General features: G+C 47.6%; 1 protein-coding gene across 1 annotated transcript in view; it reads right to left on the reverse strand.

Moving 5' to 3' along the window:
• Positions 1 to 14,986, reverse strand: part of GPC3 (glypican 3) — a 153,497-nt gene extending 138,511 nt beyond the window's left edge. The window contains exons 1-2 of the mRNA XM_074834700.1: positions 14,721 to 14,986; positions 5,593 to 5,754 (exon numbers count right to left, since the gene is read on the reverse strand). Of these exons, the coding sequence (XP_074690801.1) occupies positions 5,593 to 5,754; positions 14,721 to 14,886 (328 nt within the window). The 5' untranslated portion in view covers positions 14,887 to 14,986. The remainder of the gene's footprint in view (positions 1 to 5,592; positions 5,755 to 14,720) is intronic.
• Positions 14,987 to 18,483: the final 3,497 nt, after the last annotated feature.

The following is an 18,483-nucleotide window of genomic DNA, read 5'->3' on the forward strand; positions in this document are numbered from 1 at the left end:
GTTCGATATCTGAACCCACGCACACACCACAACTGTGGCCCACTGGTCCCCAGGGCACATCTCCCCTCCGCAGGGCTTGTACAACTCCAAGACCTCCCGACTCTCAGCACCTCTCACCTCCACTGCTTTACACATTCAGAAATAGTTATTAACTTTTCCAGCTAGAAACTTCTTCCACTTGCCCCGTATCGCTGCCTCCCTCCCTCCCCACAGTGTCAGTGGTCTGCAGAACAGCATGGTGCTAAAGCCCATCCAAGGCTCTTCCCATGCCAACACCTGAAAGATCCTCCTGTGTTGTCAGACTTAATTGGCTTAAAGATGCTGGAGCATTAAACTATTCCAAACGATAAGACACAAGTTCTGCTGGGCAGCACTGGTATCAGTGGACCCGTCTTGGTGATTAACATCCAACAGCTCCCACCACACAGCCTATCTCTTCTCACTTAATGGATGTCACGTGCATCTTGGATTTACCCATGCAAGGCATAATTAACAAAGGTAAGTTTTTATATACTTAAACCTCTTTAATAGAATAAAAGAAATCTCAACTCCCTCACCTTGACTCTAAAGTAGTAACAGCGGCTTGTGAAAAATGAAAAGCCTTGAAGGATTCAGAATAAAAAACTTGGAGAGACAATCGCTGATCTTTTATCTTTCAGACTTCAAGCAGAATCAAGTTCTTCAAAGAAAACCCAATAAAGCCCAGACATTTTCATCATAACAAAATAAATAATTCAGTCATACTTTAGAGGACTCCAACATTAGGATTGGCTATTTGATATATTTGTGGCTTAGGTGCCTCTAAACTGATTAAAGATAACCTGATAGAAGCTTGCAATGTCAAAACCGCCTTCATTCCTGACAGATATGAATGGATAGTGTAAATAACCAAAGTGGCTGCATTTATGCCTAATGGAGGATTTACAGCCTTCAGAGCTGCCTGGTAGGACTAAGAGTTACAGCTCTGCCTTTATCCTACCGCAGCACACAAGGGGAGATGAATAGACATCCTCCCCACGCCACCTGCTCTGCCAGAACCACAGAGGGCTCCGCTCCAGAGGGGAGAGGAAAGAGGATTCTCCCGCGAATAAGAGAATACCATACACGTACAGGCAGGTTTAACCATATTGATTTATCACTGTCTTCCTAGAAACTACTCTGAAACACACATCCCAAAAGCCCCTCAAATCTCTGTAGCCCCTGCAAGCTCCCCTTAGGTACCCAGCAAAGCTCCTTTTGTCTTCCTGCTGCCATTTGCAGAAGATTAAATGCCGTTGCCTTTGAGAGGGAACAGATGAGGTCTTACTTTAGGCCTACTGGCTTTCACAAAGGGGGATTCAACTGCGGCACGCCAGCCAATTTTCCAGTTCAGGTAATTGCACTCCTGCCTTCCCACTGTCCGCTGCATTCCCAAAGTCCCAGAAGCTCTGCAGCCCCACAGGAGTTATTTGGGAATAACTCCCCAATATGTGGGCAAGCCCTGCGCCCACACAAGCAGGGTCAGAAATAGGCATATGGTGCATCTCAGGATTTACACCACTGCTACCGGGCTGGCTCCAACGACCTCACCATCACTGCCAGGAGATCGCAGAGCAGCCACCAACATGCCCCGACAGCCTGGCGCTTGCACCATGCAAAGAGGCCGCTCCAGGATTTGACTAGCATCCACAGAAGAGGCTGGAGAAGGGTAACGTGAGATCCAGCTGATAGCTTATTTGAGCAATCACTTAGAATAATGAAAACAACTTTCTCTAGGAGCACACTGCATTACTCCTGGAGAAGCAGCCCCGAGTAGTCAGCTCTCCTATTCCTGTGCTTCACATTTGCTGGAGGGGGAAGATTACCAGCAAGTCCTACACAAAGCAGTGGGTGCAGATGTTCCTCTTCCCTTGGAGGGTCCTTCTGTGCTTAATTGTGTTGCAGTCTTTCCACTTTTTAAAAAAAAGTACCTTTTCCCTTGGACAAAGAACTAGGAGGAGTATACCATGAAAGCTGCATCTGAGCAGCTGCTAAAGCTTTAATTTTCTGTTATCCACAGTGCAACACAGACAATATGCAGGACAAGAAATTAAGTGATCAAACCAAATTCCCAAACCTAGGAAGCAGGAGGCATCAGACTGATGAACATGCACACAACCCAACCCCAGGGAACAGAGCTCTTTAGTGAGGGAAGGAGGAAAAAACAAGAACCCCCCATGGTATTTTCCTGTTCAAGTTTACCTTCCACAAAACTGAGCTATTCAGATTCAGATTTAATATTTAGGAAATCAGTAGGATTTGTTGAGGGCTTTTTTGGTTTTGTTTTGGTTTTTTTGTTTTTTTTAATACAAAAAGCTTAGGTAGTGGCAGGGCCAGAAACTCCCCACAAAAAAGCCAAGATCTATGGTAGGAGAAAGAGAGGAGAGAAAGCAAACTGTAGGCAGGGCTCTCGCCGTTTGCCACAGCAGGTTAGTCGCACTAACTCACCATTTAGTTTGGATGAGAACCCCAGAGCAACACTAAATGCCACTTGTCAAAAAGACACATAAGCAAGTTTTGAAGTGATGTGGTTCAGCCTAGCTTCATGGTACACAACAGAGCTGCCGTCAGCGGAGAACCTGAGCCGGAAGGTGCACACACGGGCAGATACCAGCAGAGATACACCGCGTGAAAGTGAAAAAACCTGCCCTCAAAATCCTAGAGTAAGATTTAACTGCAGTCAAGGCAGCTACAATCCATTTTAACATTGTCAAACGCAGCAAGTTTCCAAAGAATTAAATCACTACTTAAATCATCTTCATAATTTAAAGAAATGCCTGTAAGATAAGACCAGGAGCTAATTGTACCATTTAAATTTAGCTAAGAGAGGATTTTTTTGGTTGGGATTTTTCCTTCTTAACTGCAATAAAGAAAAAGCCCAAGGGTCTAAAACTAATAATCTAATAAACTTTGCTAAGTGAACATTGTAACAGATAGGCCTGGATGAGATTTTCTGTAAATGCCAGACAATTTCCCTTGATCTTTATCAGCAGAGACGCCACTCCAGCTTCGGCAGGAAGAAATTAAATTTGGTGCAAAATAATAACATCTGGGTGAGATTTTGTTTGTCAGACTAGCAGTCCCTTTAGATCCCAGGCTAAAGATATTGAAATTAACTCTGAAGGATTTTACGTTTGTGTTTTTAACATGAGTGGTTAGGACATGTTTCCATACCAACATATTACCCCACTCTAGAGAGCGGTACAATTACCCATCCTCTGTGCAGGATGGGGTCCAACACAACGCAAGACACACACGGAGAGCCTTCTCCCCTGCCAGAGCATGCCTGCGAGAGCTGGCACTGCTGAGCTAGCCCACTCCTGCAGTCCCAACTGAAGCCACAAGGCATCTGTCCCCAGCTTCGAGTAGGAGACACCATGTGGGAGCAGGACCTGCAGGAGATGCTCGGGAACCCAGGGGCTCCAACAGCAGTCACAGGTGGCTCTTCCCTGACAGCTTCAGCATTACCCCTATAGCTGAATGCAGCCTGCACAGCCCCAGGCACACCCCCGAGACGGGCATCCTACGCTCCCCAGCTGTGCCAGGGCAGCAGCAAGTTTTCTGACCTGCAGACAGCTGTTGCAGCACATACCTTGGCAATGTGGGAGGAAGCAAACAGCACACTGGTGGGGCTTGATTCAAGACACTACCCCCCAGCACCAGCTCCCTTAGTGATGTCTTGAGATAGAAGCCTGTCCCCTACCATAAGCAGTGCCAAGAAGCAAGAAATCAGACTGTCGTATGTTGGGTCCAAGCACAATTTCTATAGCTGGAACAGCCTCTGGCACTGCAGCCATCAAAATACTCTTAAACAAGCAGCAATCAAAAGATCCACCTATTAAAAGTGTTCTTCTACAGACTTTGAGACTAAATGTAAAGATAATAAAACTACACGATTTTCAAAGACTAATGAATTACCCTTCTAAGTTCAAAACACTTTATACAAGGTAATTAAAGTGAGCTCCTCAGTGGTTCCAGCTACAAATTCCTCTTCTACAATGGGAGAGCAAAAGATCTTTAAAATTAGTCATGAGCTTTTTTATAAGCAAAAGTGGTCAGGAATTCTTCAATTAAATGCTTTTCTTCCCCACCACCAAGAACAGCAATTCTGCATACCAAGGCTTTTCAGAGTAGCATCAGCTCCAAAAACCCTGCACGGGGAAAGGGCGCTCTCATGGCCAGGATGGAAATCACAATTTTAAGAAAGAGAGGAAAGACAAAAATCAGAGTAAGTGATTCAACTCTCTCCAGAAGAGGAGAAAATTCACAGCTAGAGCACCCAACTCTGCTATGCAAAACCTATAGTAACACAGGGCATCATTCCCACACACAATAAAAACTCTAATGTTGCGCTGTTTTTGTCAAATGATAGGGGAGGAGGCAGACGCTTTGTATTCCAGTTAGGTTATTCACCATTTCTGAAGCTAGTCCACATTTCCAATGCCTAGGAAACCAATCTCTTCTTAGTTTTACTCCATTCTGTTTAGCTGAATTGGAGCTTAATGGTCACTGAATTAAGTAGTATTGTGAAAAAAAATACACTGTTGCCTCCTCAGCAATTTATTTGATCTTACACTGAGAAAAACAATACATTAGACTTCATCAGTCAGTTGTAGACCAGAACAGAGCTTTGCCACAGGCTTCAGCAGGCTTTGGGTCTTGCTGTTAGTGAGGCATGAACAAAAATAAATCAATTATTCTGCAAAAATATCAGCACGAAGGAAAAAACGCTTGACTGCTCATGCCTTCTTTTTTAAATATAGGCAAAAATGCCATTAATATAGAACGATGGAACCTCGATAAGAGAGCACTCAAACAAGCAATCATTTCACCACACATTAACCATGGATGGAATAAGTTCTGCTTGTGTAAAAGCCCTAAAAAAAATAATCACATATTTAAGTGACACAAACTAGTGTGTATCCACAGTAGAAAATATTTGTCAAAGATCAGTTTTGCTAAAAAGACAATACATCACATTATCTTTAGAAAACGAAGAGAGGCTGCCACCATATAGCGTGGCATCAGGTTACCAAGCACTCAAATACCCCACAGCAACAAGCACCAGCAACTGCACTCTTGAACAAGGCAACCTCTACCCACCTTCACATGGAATAACCAACCTTGTTTTCCAGTGGATAACAATAATCAATATACACATTTTAGTCAGATGCTTACCAAGCATTACACTGGGGTGACAACCAGATCATATTACTGCAGCCTGGTTTTCAGGACTGGCAGAATCAGACAAGATGGTACTTGCACAGATATTTTAATTCCTGGAGAAGTGGGTTTTTCATTTAGTTTTAGATTTGCACTTGAAGAGGTTTAGTCCTTAAATTCACACTTGCTGTTTCAGCTACAGGAATATTTAGGACAAGCCCTGCAGAGCAGCCATATACCAAACCAGGTGTATTATTTATCATAAATAAGCATATATAATATATACAAACCTATGAAAACGAGTGAACAGAAAGCTTCCAGCCACCTGCACTTTTGATTGCCAGGTGCTGAGGAAGAGGAGCAGAAGCACCTCCTCCTCCTTCCACATGCCTAGAGCACCCCAGCGCTCACCTTGGAAGACTGCAGCATTCTGGATGACGAGGAACTTCAGCTCCATGCTGGCTGACTGCAGAAGCTGCTCCATGTTCAGGCGAGCTGTTGCCTGGTACTTCTCCTCCATCTTCCTCGAACAGCACGTGGAGCCCTTCGGGACACATACTTGCAAATCCGACCCTGGAGAGAGACACAAGAAGGGCAGAAAATTTGCATTAGGAGGTGGAATTGCTGGAAGCGGAGAGGAAACCAACTCCATACACTGATATTGCCACAATTACTGTTTGGGCAAATTGATGACATTTCTGGAATTTGTCCTGAGCAAGCAGCTTGGCCAAAGGAGAAGACTGATAAGGCAGAGCCAGGATTGCTGAGCAATAGCCCCCGAGAGCTTGCTGTGTATGCCTGCCAGCACGCTGCTTGCTTAAGCTCCCACACACTCCATCCACTGATGCGCTGGTGCCGAGCAGAGCGATACAGAGCACTGCCCTGCTATCTCCTGCATGCCTACCAGCACGTCGGTGACGAGCTGCAGGCAGCCAGAAGAGATGGAGTGGGAGATGGAAAAAGGAGCCAGGATTTGAAGCTGTGGATTTACAATGAACAGAGTAATGCACGTAGCTCAGCACGCAGGATATGCTTGTAATTTGCATAAAGACTTAAAACTAGCTTAAAACAAGTAACAGCTGTGTTATTTGCCTGTGATCTCCATCTTTTTGCATCCACAGAAATAATAGTAACAGGAGAACACAACGACTTTTTTTTTTTTAGTGCAGACTTCTAACTGTACCTATCTCCCGAGTCCTCCCACCAATTTCACCATCCCATCCTTACTCCATTGCAACAGGCGAAGCCCAAGGTCCATCCCTTCACATGTGAAGAGACGCAGAGGGACGGGTCCTGAGGCATGCACTGAGCACAGCCAAAGGCAAGTGCCTTTTCAGCAACAGAAGTGCCACTGCATGGGCAGCACCTCCACCCATTCACCAGAACGGTATGAAAGACAGGGGACAAAGGCAAGAGGAACATTACTTGCTCTGGCATCAAGCTGTAACTCAAAGCACAGGTCAGCGATGCTAAACTTTTAGTTTTTTCATTCCCAAAGCATTCTCAAAGCTCTTACTCCTGAAGGTAGCAGACAACTTTAGGAAGTGCTGTTAGCTAAAAGTGATAAATAAAATCTAGAAAAAAAATATTCATCTTTTGGGTTCAGACAACAGGAGAAGATCGAACAGAAGAGCTGGAAGTAGAAGCAACAAAGAGTTTCATTCTCAATCAACTTCCAGTAGCAAACTGTGGCCCCACAAACACAAGCAGAACAATAAGCTCATATCAAAGCAAATAGTCCTCATCATGCAAAACACATCTGATCAGATGATGCTGCTAGAAACGCAAACAGTAAGCAGCAACTCCATTAAAAACAGCTATCCAGGGCCAGACAGCAGCAAGAACCTCCCATTTCAGTGTCTGCCACCCAAACTGCATTGTGCCCAGAGCAGGAGCACCTCCCTGTTAGGCTCAGCACTCCCAGAGCCAGGATTAGGAAGCAGTCCCCAAGCCAGTGACTGATAGCCCAGACAGGGTGAAGGCTCCACAAACCCCTCAGCCCTCACTCTGCCTTACTGTTTGCTGTAGAGGTTTTTTTCCTCAATAAAAGCAAGTCTGGTCACCTTTGCTCTGGAAGGATTACACATCCTTCCAGGTTCCCCTCTCCTCTCCTTAAGAGTCTTTTACCACATCCACTCTCTCACTAATTACTAGAAAGTGTCAAAAGTCACTCTTGTAAGTGTACTCTAGAAGAACAGGATTAATATTAATGTCAGTTCAATCGTGCACCTCCTGAAGAAGAGTCATGCACACCACCGAGGGAAAACCACCTGTCAGGGCTCGGGAGCAGCGACAGCAGAAACCCTCCTCCCTCCAGCCCCATCCCTTCCCCTGGCACAGCCTGAGAAAAACACCATGAAACACTTCAAAGTGCATTTCACGTGGAGAAAGGAGTTTAAGTACTTCAAGTTCTGCCGTCACTGCAAAACAACGCATGGCAAAGGGGGAGAAAGAGGCCCAGCCCAAGGCTGGACCCACAACACTATCCCAGCTCCACCTCTATCTGCTGCCTCAGTTTCCCCTTCTGCAAAGCAGAATGTGCAACACTAATTCCTTCATCAAGCCCTCCAACAAAGAGCCAGCACCACTGACATCTAAAGATTGAGGCTCAATGGTTCATGAACCAACCCACTCCAGAGGAGCACAGCGACAGGTATTTCATGCATCAAAAAAATAACAGGGACCATAAAACCACATAACAGCAAGACACTGCATTAATGAGAAGTGGTTATATAACAGCAAGTTAAAGAGGTTTTTTAAAGTCAAATCCAAGTCAATTTACACCACAAAAAGGCTTAGCATGGTCCCTTTAACACTATAATACAGACATAAATTTCTTGTTAATACAAAGCTTATTTCCTCCTACATTTATTATATTAGGACACATTTCAAATTATTAAAAAAAAACTTCCATGATTAATGGAAATACCAATATAGAAAATCTAAGAGTTGGCAATTAAGAGATCTGTGCAAGTTAAAGCCAGGGATAGGAAGCAGCGAGGTCATCTACTCACATCCCATCCTTCTTTTTAGCAATTAAGTCAATTTGTCCCCTTAAATGGATTGTTATTTTTGTGAAGTAAAAAGACACATGCTGTAGCAGAGCAATCACGGAGGAGGAGGAAAAAGCCTGGGAATTAACTCTGACAGCTTAAAACATTTTACAGAGATAGCCAACTAACACCAGTGACCAGAAACGTCACGGTAAACGCAACAGGTCAATACAGGCAGGACAGGCTCTTATCAGCTCCCAGGGACAAGGTCCTTCGTGGCACAGAGCGTTGCTCCAGAGGGCCAGGGAATGGGGGTCTGACTCCCATCTGCCAGCTATTTTCTGTAAATGGCTTTCCCAGATGGTGAGCAGACCCAAACAGTCCCATCTGTAAGTCCCCACAGTAAGGAAAAGAGGTTTTGATGCCCAGGACCCCAGTCCCCCAGGAGCCACTAACCCACCCCACTGACCCCAGCCCCAGCAGACACCAATGAAACTGGGACGGCACTTTTTGACCTGAGAATATGTCTGGGGTTTACTCATGCTGTTGCTTGGAGGACCCTCTTCTGCACTCATGCTGCACCACCACCCAAGAGACCCAAATCCTGCACCCCAAGTGCTAGGAGCCGTGTAAACCGCGCGTGCTCCAGAAGCACAGTGGATGCTGAGACACAAACGCCTGGAAACACACCACGAGCCTACAGACCAGACACTAGCATGAATTAAACTGCCACACATTTCTGGCTCCAAAAATGCAATGGAAAAGGTCCTGTGAGTCATCAAATCCTACCCCCCCGCCCCCCAATCCACCCCCTCTAAGCATTTTATTTCACACAAACACCTCCAGTGATAGCTCGGACTAGATAGCAAAGCCCATTCCACTGCCTAACGGCCCTTACTGTTAAGACTGTTTTTATCTCCCAACCTACACCACCACCCTTTTTCTTAAAGTTTCAAGCCATTACACCTCGTAATGCCAGCCTTGGCCCTTGCAAACAACCTCCTCCTTCTGCTATAAATCATTACAAATTCATTTTTGGAACGAAAGTGTCCCACGAATTACTCCAACGGTTTTAATAAACTGCATTTGGATGCTCACATACCAAGCCTTGCAAGACTAGTGATACTGATGCAATGCTAAGGACAGGAGCCTGACCCTCCGACACCCAACTCCCATGGGTGAGGAGCTGGATGTGGCCCCTTCCACAGGCACGCGGACGCCGGGCACTGTCAGAGCACTGTGCCATTTATGCCATCTTGGGGAACAGCAGTGTAAATGCTCCAGTAATTTTGCATACACTCCTAGCTGACAGAACTAATCTCTACAGCTGCAGTGATTTCAGCAGCACCCTGCCTCTTCTTTCTTCTTCTGACACAGGGAAATTTTACTGAAGACCTGGTAGCGGTGAATTTAAAGCACTAAATTTGACTTTGATGTACAATTATTCCCACAGATAGGTGGTAGTACAGCAGAAGTGAAAATAATTTCAGTGGATTAAATGTCAAAAAAGCCCCCTTGAGAACATCTGCAGGCAGCTGCAAACTCCTTCATGAGGCTGAAGGATTGTACTTTGATTTTAAGCATCCCAGGATAGCTCCAACCCTGTCATCAGATACAGGCAGACAAGCCGTGCCTTCCACTGGGGCACACAAGCCTGCCCACCCAGACCCAGCAGCACCTTAAATCAGATTAACATTCCCTCAAAATTTACTCCAGGCATTGCCAAAATAAGAACCTGTCCCTGCTTAATGTTACATTACTGCAGCCTCCTGCCCATGCGACAGGGGGGCTCTGCTACCCCGTACAGCAGCACCCTTTGCTTTCTGCTGTCTGGAAATGTCAGAGGGCTTCGCCCCACTCTCTTAGCTCACCAGTTTGTTAATATTACCCATAAGAAAGCTGCTGCTTTGGGTTAATTTTCCTTCTCTAATTGTTTTGCAGTCAGCATCATGCTTTAAACAGATAAAAGCAGTGATTCAACCTTTAAATATAGTGGATTTTCCCCCAGCTATTTCAATACTTTTTTTTCATTAAAAACGTTCTTTTAAATTATGTGACTGGGAGTCATGCATCTGTCACTGGCTTTTAATGCTCAGCATTTGGGGGGGGAAAAGGAAATGCAACTGTTCAGAACCCAGGTTAAGTGCTGATCTTTTTAAAACCTAATTAAAGAGATATAAATTATAAACCAACATCATTCAATGGGTGATTAAAGTTGGAACAGTATGGGTACTACATGGGATATTTATTACTTTATCCTTTATTTTCTATTCCATCTTGTGTTTCACAAGGCCATCTGACTCTGGATTCCTCCCCAGGTCTTGCAATGTTGGCCAGATGATTGCCACACAAATATAATGCTCCATAACACCGCATCTTTTAAAAGATGTAGTTATGGAGAGAATAGAGAGTTTTTACAGAGTAAGAGTTTCCTCCTAACAAATGTACAAATGTATCAACAATACTGTCATCAAAAATATGGAGCTAATTTGTGGGCACCCACTCACCATACACGATTGTTACAGTCTCACACACCCTACAGCCATTCGAAAGACTGGGAAGAACACTCTTCAGGATGTTGTTAAAATTAACCCCTGGGAAAAAAAAAATAAAATTAATGATCTCACTATAAAACCACTGCCTGGGGAGGTTACTAAATTTTAGGGTTCTGCTCCTGCTCTCTTAACTATCAAGAGAGCAACTTGCAGGCCTGAAATAATTAAGAACAGAAAACTCAATTATCTAGTAAACTAAGATCTTAAACCACCATGCTAAGCTAAACGGAAAGGCTGCACAGGGAGAAGTATCATTAGCCCCACTCAGGAAAAACAGAATAAAAGAGCAGGAGTACAAAGGGAACCAGCTCATGAACAAAGGTACATCGAGTCCAGTGGGAAGAGTTGGGATTTTCAGTTTCTAAATTGTACGTTGGCACACACCAGTTGCCAAAAAGAAGAGAGAAAAAAGCTTGACACAGTCTGCCAGCCAATTATAAAACTTTAGACCTCAACTCCAAAAGCAAAAGGTTAATATCCTCTATTTTCTTAGAGGGAATCCATATTTGCTTCTGTCAAAGAGAATGAACAAAACGCTGGAAACTGCACTCTGCTGTGGGAGGAGGAAACAGACCCGCTGGCAGATATTTCTACAGAGAAAAGTATTCCTCAGCTTCCACACGATCAAGGGCAGACACAGCCATCCCCTCTCCCTGTCTTGGCAACTCGCAACAACTCGTCCCTTCCCCTCTACCCACACTCAGCCCAATTAACCAGAGCCTCACCATGAACACAAAGAAATTCAAATGGCAAAGAGGAGAGAAAAACAGACCAGGAAAAAAATGGAAATTCAAGTTACTGTTTATACATGAGAAATTATGCAGGGAAAAGACAAAAGGAAGAAGAAAACCAAGACAGGCAGTGTAACAAAAAGATAGTTATTAATGAATGTGAACGGCTGAGGAAGTTACCCCAGCACAGAACGGCAGGCTGGCTCATGAGCTGGCATAAGTCTCAACTTCTGAAAACCCTACGAAAAGCACTCTCCCATCACCCTGCCTTCGCTCCTCTCCAGCACAAGGCCTCTAATCTAGCTCGAGTCAAGCTGTTGCCATGAATTACGTCCTCCCACCACTCCAAACAGTCAGCTGCAGCTGACAGTAGTTAGGTCACGCTGCTCCCCACCTCCAAGCGTGCCAAAACATGCTCCAGAGCTACAAAAACCTGGTCCCTGGGTTGCAGGACAAGAGGAGACCAAATTTCTGCTCGCTGCCTGATGCACGCCTTCAGCTAGCAGTACTCCCAGAACATTAATTCTGCTCACGAAACAGCACGACACTTCCCTCACATTTATCAGAATTGCCTTTTTTTTTTTTTTTAATTAAAAGTATCAGCCTGGTGTGGGGAGCACTGTGCTGATGTCCCCTCAGCCCATGCACCCCCGATCCAGCGAAACAGAGCCATGGGACATCTCTCCTGCATCTGTTGCAACTCAGGAGCATTTCCTCTACTTACACCCTGAGCCACAACTGCTCATAATGCAAACTGTGGCTTTTGGAAGTCTTCATTTTCTGTTTGTGTCAAAAAACCCCCATGTTTTAAATAAGCTGTTTAAACCCTCTGTTTCTCCAGGGTGATATGATCTATAGGCAAAGGTTCTCAGAATCGATTCCATGGTGATTTGCGGCTGGGAAATCCAAAACTTTTTTTAATTGACAGATGTATGAAAGGAAGAAAAGCAATAAACAGAAGCCTGGAAAATAGTCCTTGAGTGATGTTCCTCTATTACAGAGATTTATGCAGCTGCTACTAGGAGAAGCGAGTGCTCTGAAGTGTAATTACTACACAGAGTCATGCAAGATGGGCCAGATCCAAGGTATAAGCAAGCAGTCATTGCTTTAATTATGATCAAGTTTATGTACTTAGGCAAATGTAAAATCCACTTTCGATTTGATATGTGGGAACTTTATCATCATAACAAGCTGGAAGCATTCACTTGAAACACCAGTCCTGTTACAAGATATTGATCCAGCTACCCACAGGCTCTGCAGAGAGGCAAAGGGCTCCTTACTCCTCCTGAATATCAGGGGTGCAGCTGGGGCTCCCAGGGGAGCAAAAACTCAGCTGAGCAACTCCAGCAACCTGAACCCTACTGGGAGAGGAAGATGCCTGGGCAAAGGCACCTGCTGCAATCACAGCCCAGTCCAGAACAGCCACCAGTTTCTGGGGAAGGACTGACCACATCACAGCATGGATGCCCCAGCAGCCCCTCACCACTCACAGCACAGCCTGCAGGGAGCTGTCAGGAGCACCCCAGCTGCCCGCCCCTCCGTCACCTCTCCCTGTAAAAATACGCTCCAACAAAGTTACCTAGGGATCAAAACATTTAACTGACTCTCACAGAAATGAGGGAAGACACTTCTTTGATTACAAACAAACAACAGAATTTGTCATTTTAGTGGCGAGAAGACCAGCTCTTTCCCCTCCCTGCAACTCTCAATGCAAGCATTTCATCGCAAAGTATTTCCAGCACTACCTCCATACTGACCAGGAGACCGAGGCCTCGCAGGATGGAGAGAGAGGAGATGCTGCTCCTGCAGCTAGTTTGAAGGAAGCATTAAGAGTCCAAAATTATATGGGAAAGGGGTGTAAAATTAGGAAGGGATCGGGCAGGTACTCTGTCACCAGGACTTGCATCTAAATGCTCCCTGTAGATTTCACAGCTGTTGGTAAGCTGAGGCACTGCTACAGTCTTACAGACCAAAGGATTCGGGATTTGCACCAGCAGACACAACACCTTGCAGTCCCAGCCCTTGGCACCCCACTTGTCCCCCTCCTTTCCTGCACTGCAGCAGATTGTTGTTGAAGCAACTCTTGTATTTCTGGATCGTGCGACACGCGAGAAACGTAACTCAACACATCATTATTAAAAGCAGCTACTGCTGGCGATGATCTCATTGCACCTCCCCTGCCTGTCACGTTTGCCTGTTATCTCTTCCTTTTCATACTTTGATCATAAGCTTTTCAGGGCAGGCGTTCGCTGCTGCGTATTTAACCTAACACAACAGCACCCGAGTTCTCCAGGCAGCTCCAACGCAGCTATCAAAACCTATCTGTTTGTGTACACACACTCGGGAGTGCACAGCCACCCACCTCGAGGGGCTCACACTCCCTAGTTACTAAAAAAGCTGAAAAAAGACCTTTAAAAGACATGGAATTCGGTTATTTCGCTTACATCTTAAAATAGGACCGAAGCATACACACCGAAAGCAGCCTTGTAGGATGTAGGCGGTGAGGTTTGGTACCTCCCAGGCAGCCACCTGTAATGTTAATTAATTGCACAGCAGAGCAACACCTCGCCCAGATCCCTGCCAGCCTCCCGCCCGGTACAGACACAGCTCGGAGAACGCTTCTGCCGCCTCCTTCCAGCCCCATTTTCTGGGGCAGCGCTGGAGCTCCAGCTGGGGGATGAGGAGGGTCTGGGTGCTCTCAGAGCGGCTTTGCAGAGCGGGATTTCCCTCCCTCCCTCCCCCCTCGCTGCCTGGCGCAGTTTGGGAGAGCAGCCGGGGCAGACCCAGGGCCAGCAGAGCCGGTCGCTGGCAGGGACCCCGCACCCTCCCGGGCCCCTGGCACCGGACAGGACCCCCCGACAGCGGCAAGCGAGGGCGGCTGGTTCTGCAGGCAGCACCCCGTCTCTGCCCGACAGCAGAAGTTCGCATACGAGTCACCTCGAGGTAAAAGACCCCCCCAAACCAAACGAGAGCAGCGGAAGGCCCGCTCACCCAGGGGAGTTCCACGCCACAGACGTCACCGCAAGCTCCGTTTTAGCCCAGCAGGATGCAACCGGGAGCACCCGCCGCCCCCGAGGCGCGGAGCCCGGCGGTCGCCGCCACCGCGTTGCCGGGGAAGAGCCGCTGCCCGCAGGCGGCGGGAGGGCGGGCAGCCCGCACCCGGCTCCGCAAGCCGCTTCGCCCCACACCTGAGCGGCCCCCGGTACCGGCGCACCCCCGCCCCCAGAGCGCCCGCGAGTCCCGAGGCCGGACGGTCTCACCTGGCACGGGGCTCTCGGGCACCCACTTAGCTCCGGGCTGCAGCGCTTGGAAGGCGGCGCGGACCGGGCGGCAGGCGGCTTCCCCCACTGGCTGCGCGACCCCCGGGGCACCGAGCAGCACGGCCGCCAGCAGCGCCAGCAGCAGCGCTCCGCTGCTCCCCGACATCCTCTCGGGGCACCGGAGCGCTCCTCTACACCCCACCGGCTGACATCCCCGCCGGGACCGGAGCCGCGACCGGGCTGCTGAGGAGCGGAGCGGAGCGGAGCTCAGCCCCGCTCCCGGAGCGCCGGGACCGGCTCCGCGCGCCCCGCCCCGCCCCTGCGCGCGCCCATTGGCCCGCGCTCGGCCGGCCCCGCAAGCTGATTGGTGCCCGCCCCGCTACCGGCAAACTCGCCCCGCGCGCGGCGCCGCCCCGCCGCTCATTGGCCCCGCGGCCCCGCCCCGTCCCCTCACCTGCCGCGCGGGCGGGCTCCGCGCGGGGGTTTCCGCCAGGGCGGGCGTTGCTCCGGCCCTCCCGCGTTTGCTGTCCGTGCTGCGAGGCACCCGCGTAACCCGTCCCGGCGGGGGGCGTGAGGGGTGCGCAGCCTCTCGGCGGCGCGTACCGCGAGTTCTCTGTATCGCACCGGGAATAAACAGTCTCTCAAACACGCGCCCCGCACCCCCCCGGCTTTTGCCTCAAGGGAGAGCGGCCACGCACCCCGCAGCCAGCCCCTTCCCCTTCGGGCTGAGGGTCAGAGCGGCACCTCCCCGCCCCTCGGGGGTCTGCAGGGAGAGCAGCGCGGGGCTGACCCCCTGGATAACCCGTCAGAGACCGGGGCCGCGGGGGGAGCACTAGTCGGATCACCGGGCGGGGGGGGCTGCGCTGAGTGGCTCTGCAGAGGCTGCTCCCTCACCAGCTTCCAGCCAGAGCTGCTGCGAACCCCTCGCTCACGGAGCTGAAGCCCCCACAGGGTCCCACCAGACCTGTGGGACTCTGCGTCCCCCAGACACGGAGAGTTGGGGACACCCCCCCCCCCCCCCCCTGCAGTGCTGGCCAGGGCCAGGACAGCCCAGCTCTGTCCTGACAGCAAAAAACCCCTAAATACCAGCAATGCGCACTCATCTGGAAGGGGCCTGTGCTGCTCATTGCTCAGCCAGCACCTGTGTGGGCTTTATTTAAAAGCAGAAAAGGCTTTATTTAAAAAATCAAGGGCCACCTATGAAAAACTGCCAAAACTCTGTTTGCCCAGGCTGTCTCCTCGCTGCTTGCCCCCAGCCTTCACAATGCTGCTTCTGCGGAGAAAAACAATGAGGGAGCAAGCAGAAGCAGAAGAACAGGAAAAAAAAAAAAAAATCTAAAATTTCCAGAGCAAATACAGGATCAAATTACCACTAATGGCTCACTACCAGCTCTTTTTCACTCTGAATTTTTGAAGAGGGATGAAAAATTAAAGTCCAACCTGTGTGTTTGTTCTAAGAAAATGCCTGCCAGGGAGAGATTGTTAAAATATATTATGGATATGAGACTAATAAGCTGGAATGTGCAATATGTCTCGTTGGTTAATGGATTGTCGGAGCCGTTTGCTGTCCACAGACTGCACTATTTATTATCCATTTATCGTGTCTACTAAGCACAGCTGACAAAACTCCCATTAACCGGGCAGCAAAAAGTCCCGCTTTGCAGGAATTTGGAGGAATCCAGAAATTTCATTTTGCTCAGAGGAGCAGGTGCTCCACGGTGCAAATTGCACCTGATTTCAGCAGAGCGAAGAGCGGGCATGCACTCAGTGACACAGATGAGGATTCATCCTTTACGTGTTTTCATTTCTCCCAGTTCCTTGCATGAAATACCATCACACGTGGTTCAGCTCACATGAGCCGTGTCGTGCTGGATAGTTAATGTATCTTTTCTGCATCGCCTTTATTGATTCAGTGATGGATTTGTTATGTTTATGCAACAGTTTGGGTTTTGGGTACAGTATTGCTTTAGGTTAGGAATCAATTGTACTCAATTGCAGAATACAAAGGTTGGTATTTGAAGCACTCCTTTATATACACTATTGCAATCTATATTATGTTTATGGTCTGAATTACTGTTGTCTAAAAGGCATTCAAGCATCTCCTGTGTTCATCTTCAAACCTGCTGTGTGTATTTCATTTAAATACAGGAGGCTTTTACTGTTCCAGGTAAGTACACAGATACTGTCAAGTATGCCATTATAACAAAGAATTACATACAGCACCAAATTGGTGGCATTTAGGTATTTCTGCTAAGATGAGGGAGTGCTTTAAGATTTCAAACCAAATTAGGAAACAGCGTTACTGGTCTTTACTGGATCTAGCTTCACAGTGGGATCTGTCAATGATCTTGACAATGACTCCCTGCAAAATTAAAAGTTTATTTATCAACAAGGAGTTATGTCAGAAGCGAGTCTCTGAGCCCCAAGGACACTCTCCACCCCGTGCCTGCAGAGGCATTCCCTGGGTGACAACTGCAGACGCTCTCACCTCCATCAGAACTGCAACAGCCCAAAGAAAGTCTGAAGCAGTTTTCCTGAGCACTGCACATCCACACGACTTGTCCTTTTAATGTATGAGGGGAGCAAGCTCAGGTTTGTCCTGGAGGAGAAAGCAAACGACTTGTTCCAAGATCAGAGGCAAAGTCACTGGGTTAGTTGTCTGCCAGCAGATGTAGTAAGAGCCAAGTCGTTGTCTCACATCCAGGATGATAATTTCCCTTGTTACAACTGCTCACACCGTAAAAATTTCACTTAATCATCTACCTGCCTCAAGCCTGTAAGTAATGAGAGACAGGATCATGTGTAGCTGATTTTATCAAATGCTCTTATGAAGTTCTCCACTGGGAAAACCCTGAATCAATTAAAACGCCAAGGAGAGATGTAAGAGAGGGATTCATACTCCCCAGTAGACACTCACCAGGTTATCAACACATTTCCCTTACTCTTCCACTATTGAAGGGATGGATGAGCTCCACGGGGACAAGGTCAGCTGAGCCATGCCTGTAGTGGAGGAAATCACTGTGGGGCAGGGAGAAAAGAAAAAAAAACCGCAGCATCTGTTGACACATCTGCATGTTTTCAGCACATACCTAGCAGCCTACATGGGCATGTTTGGCCAGGCTTTCTCATCTCTGCTGTGATCCCGTTGTGCCGACCATGGCCCAGCTGCATCGCTTGAGATCTCACGTGTCCTGCTGAAACCAAGAGCTGCAGGCAATGATGGCTTCTCCCTGTCAAAATGACCCTTTCCATCTTATTCTTCATCTTGCAGAAGCTGCATTTTCAGGGTTTCATAACCATTTGTGGAGGAGGAGAAGGGAGAAGCTCTTCACTGTATAACAGTACTCGCATGTTGTCTGATGGAAAAAAGAAAAGTGCATTTGCCATGGGGCACTGGGAGAAATGATGGATTGCCAGGTAGCAGACAACCCTTCCCTCTTTGGCAGGATATTGTATTCCATGTGCCATACAGGGACGCTGATACATCCATAAAGCATTAGCCTTTTCCTCACCCCAAAAAGCAGTGGCCGATAAATCACTAGCTCTCTGGAATTTGTTGGGAGCAGATCACACAGCAGAAGCAGTGAAGCCTTCAGAGAGATGCATCACTTAGAGACACTGCAGATGCCAGTAGAGCTGTACATCAAGAATACCCAGACAAATCACTTTACCTATCCAAAAATGAGATGCTTCAGAACAGGAACTTTTTTCGTAATTATGTATTAGTTTTGGTCACATTCACGTCAGAAATGCCTCCCAGAGC

Source organism: Strix aluco, chromosome 10 (assembly GCF_031877795.1).
Source record: "Strix aluco isolate bStrAlu1 chromosome 10, bStrAlu1.hap1, whole genome shotgun sequence".
Taxonomy (NCBI): domain Eukaryota; kingdom Metazoa; phylum Chordata; class Aves; order Strigiformes; family Strigidae; genus Strix; species Strix aluco.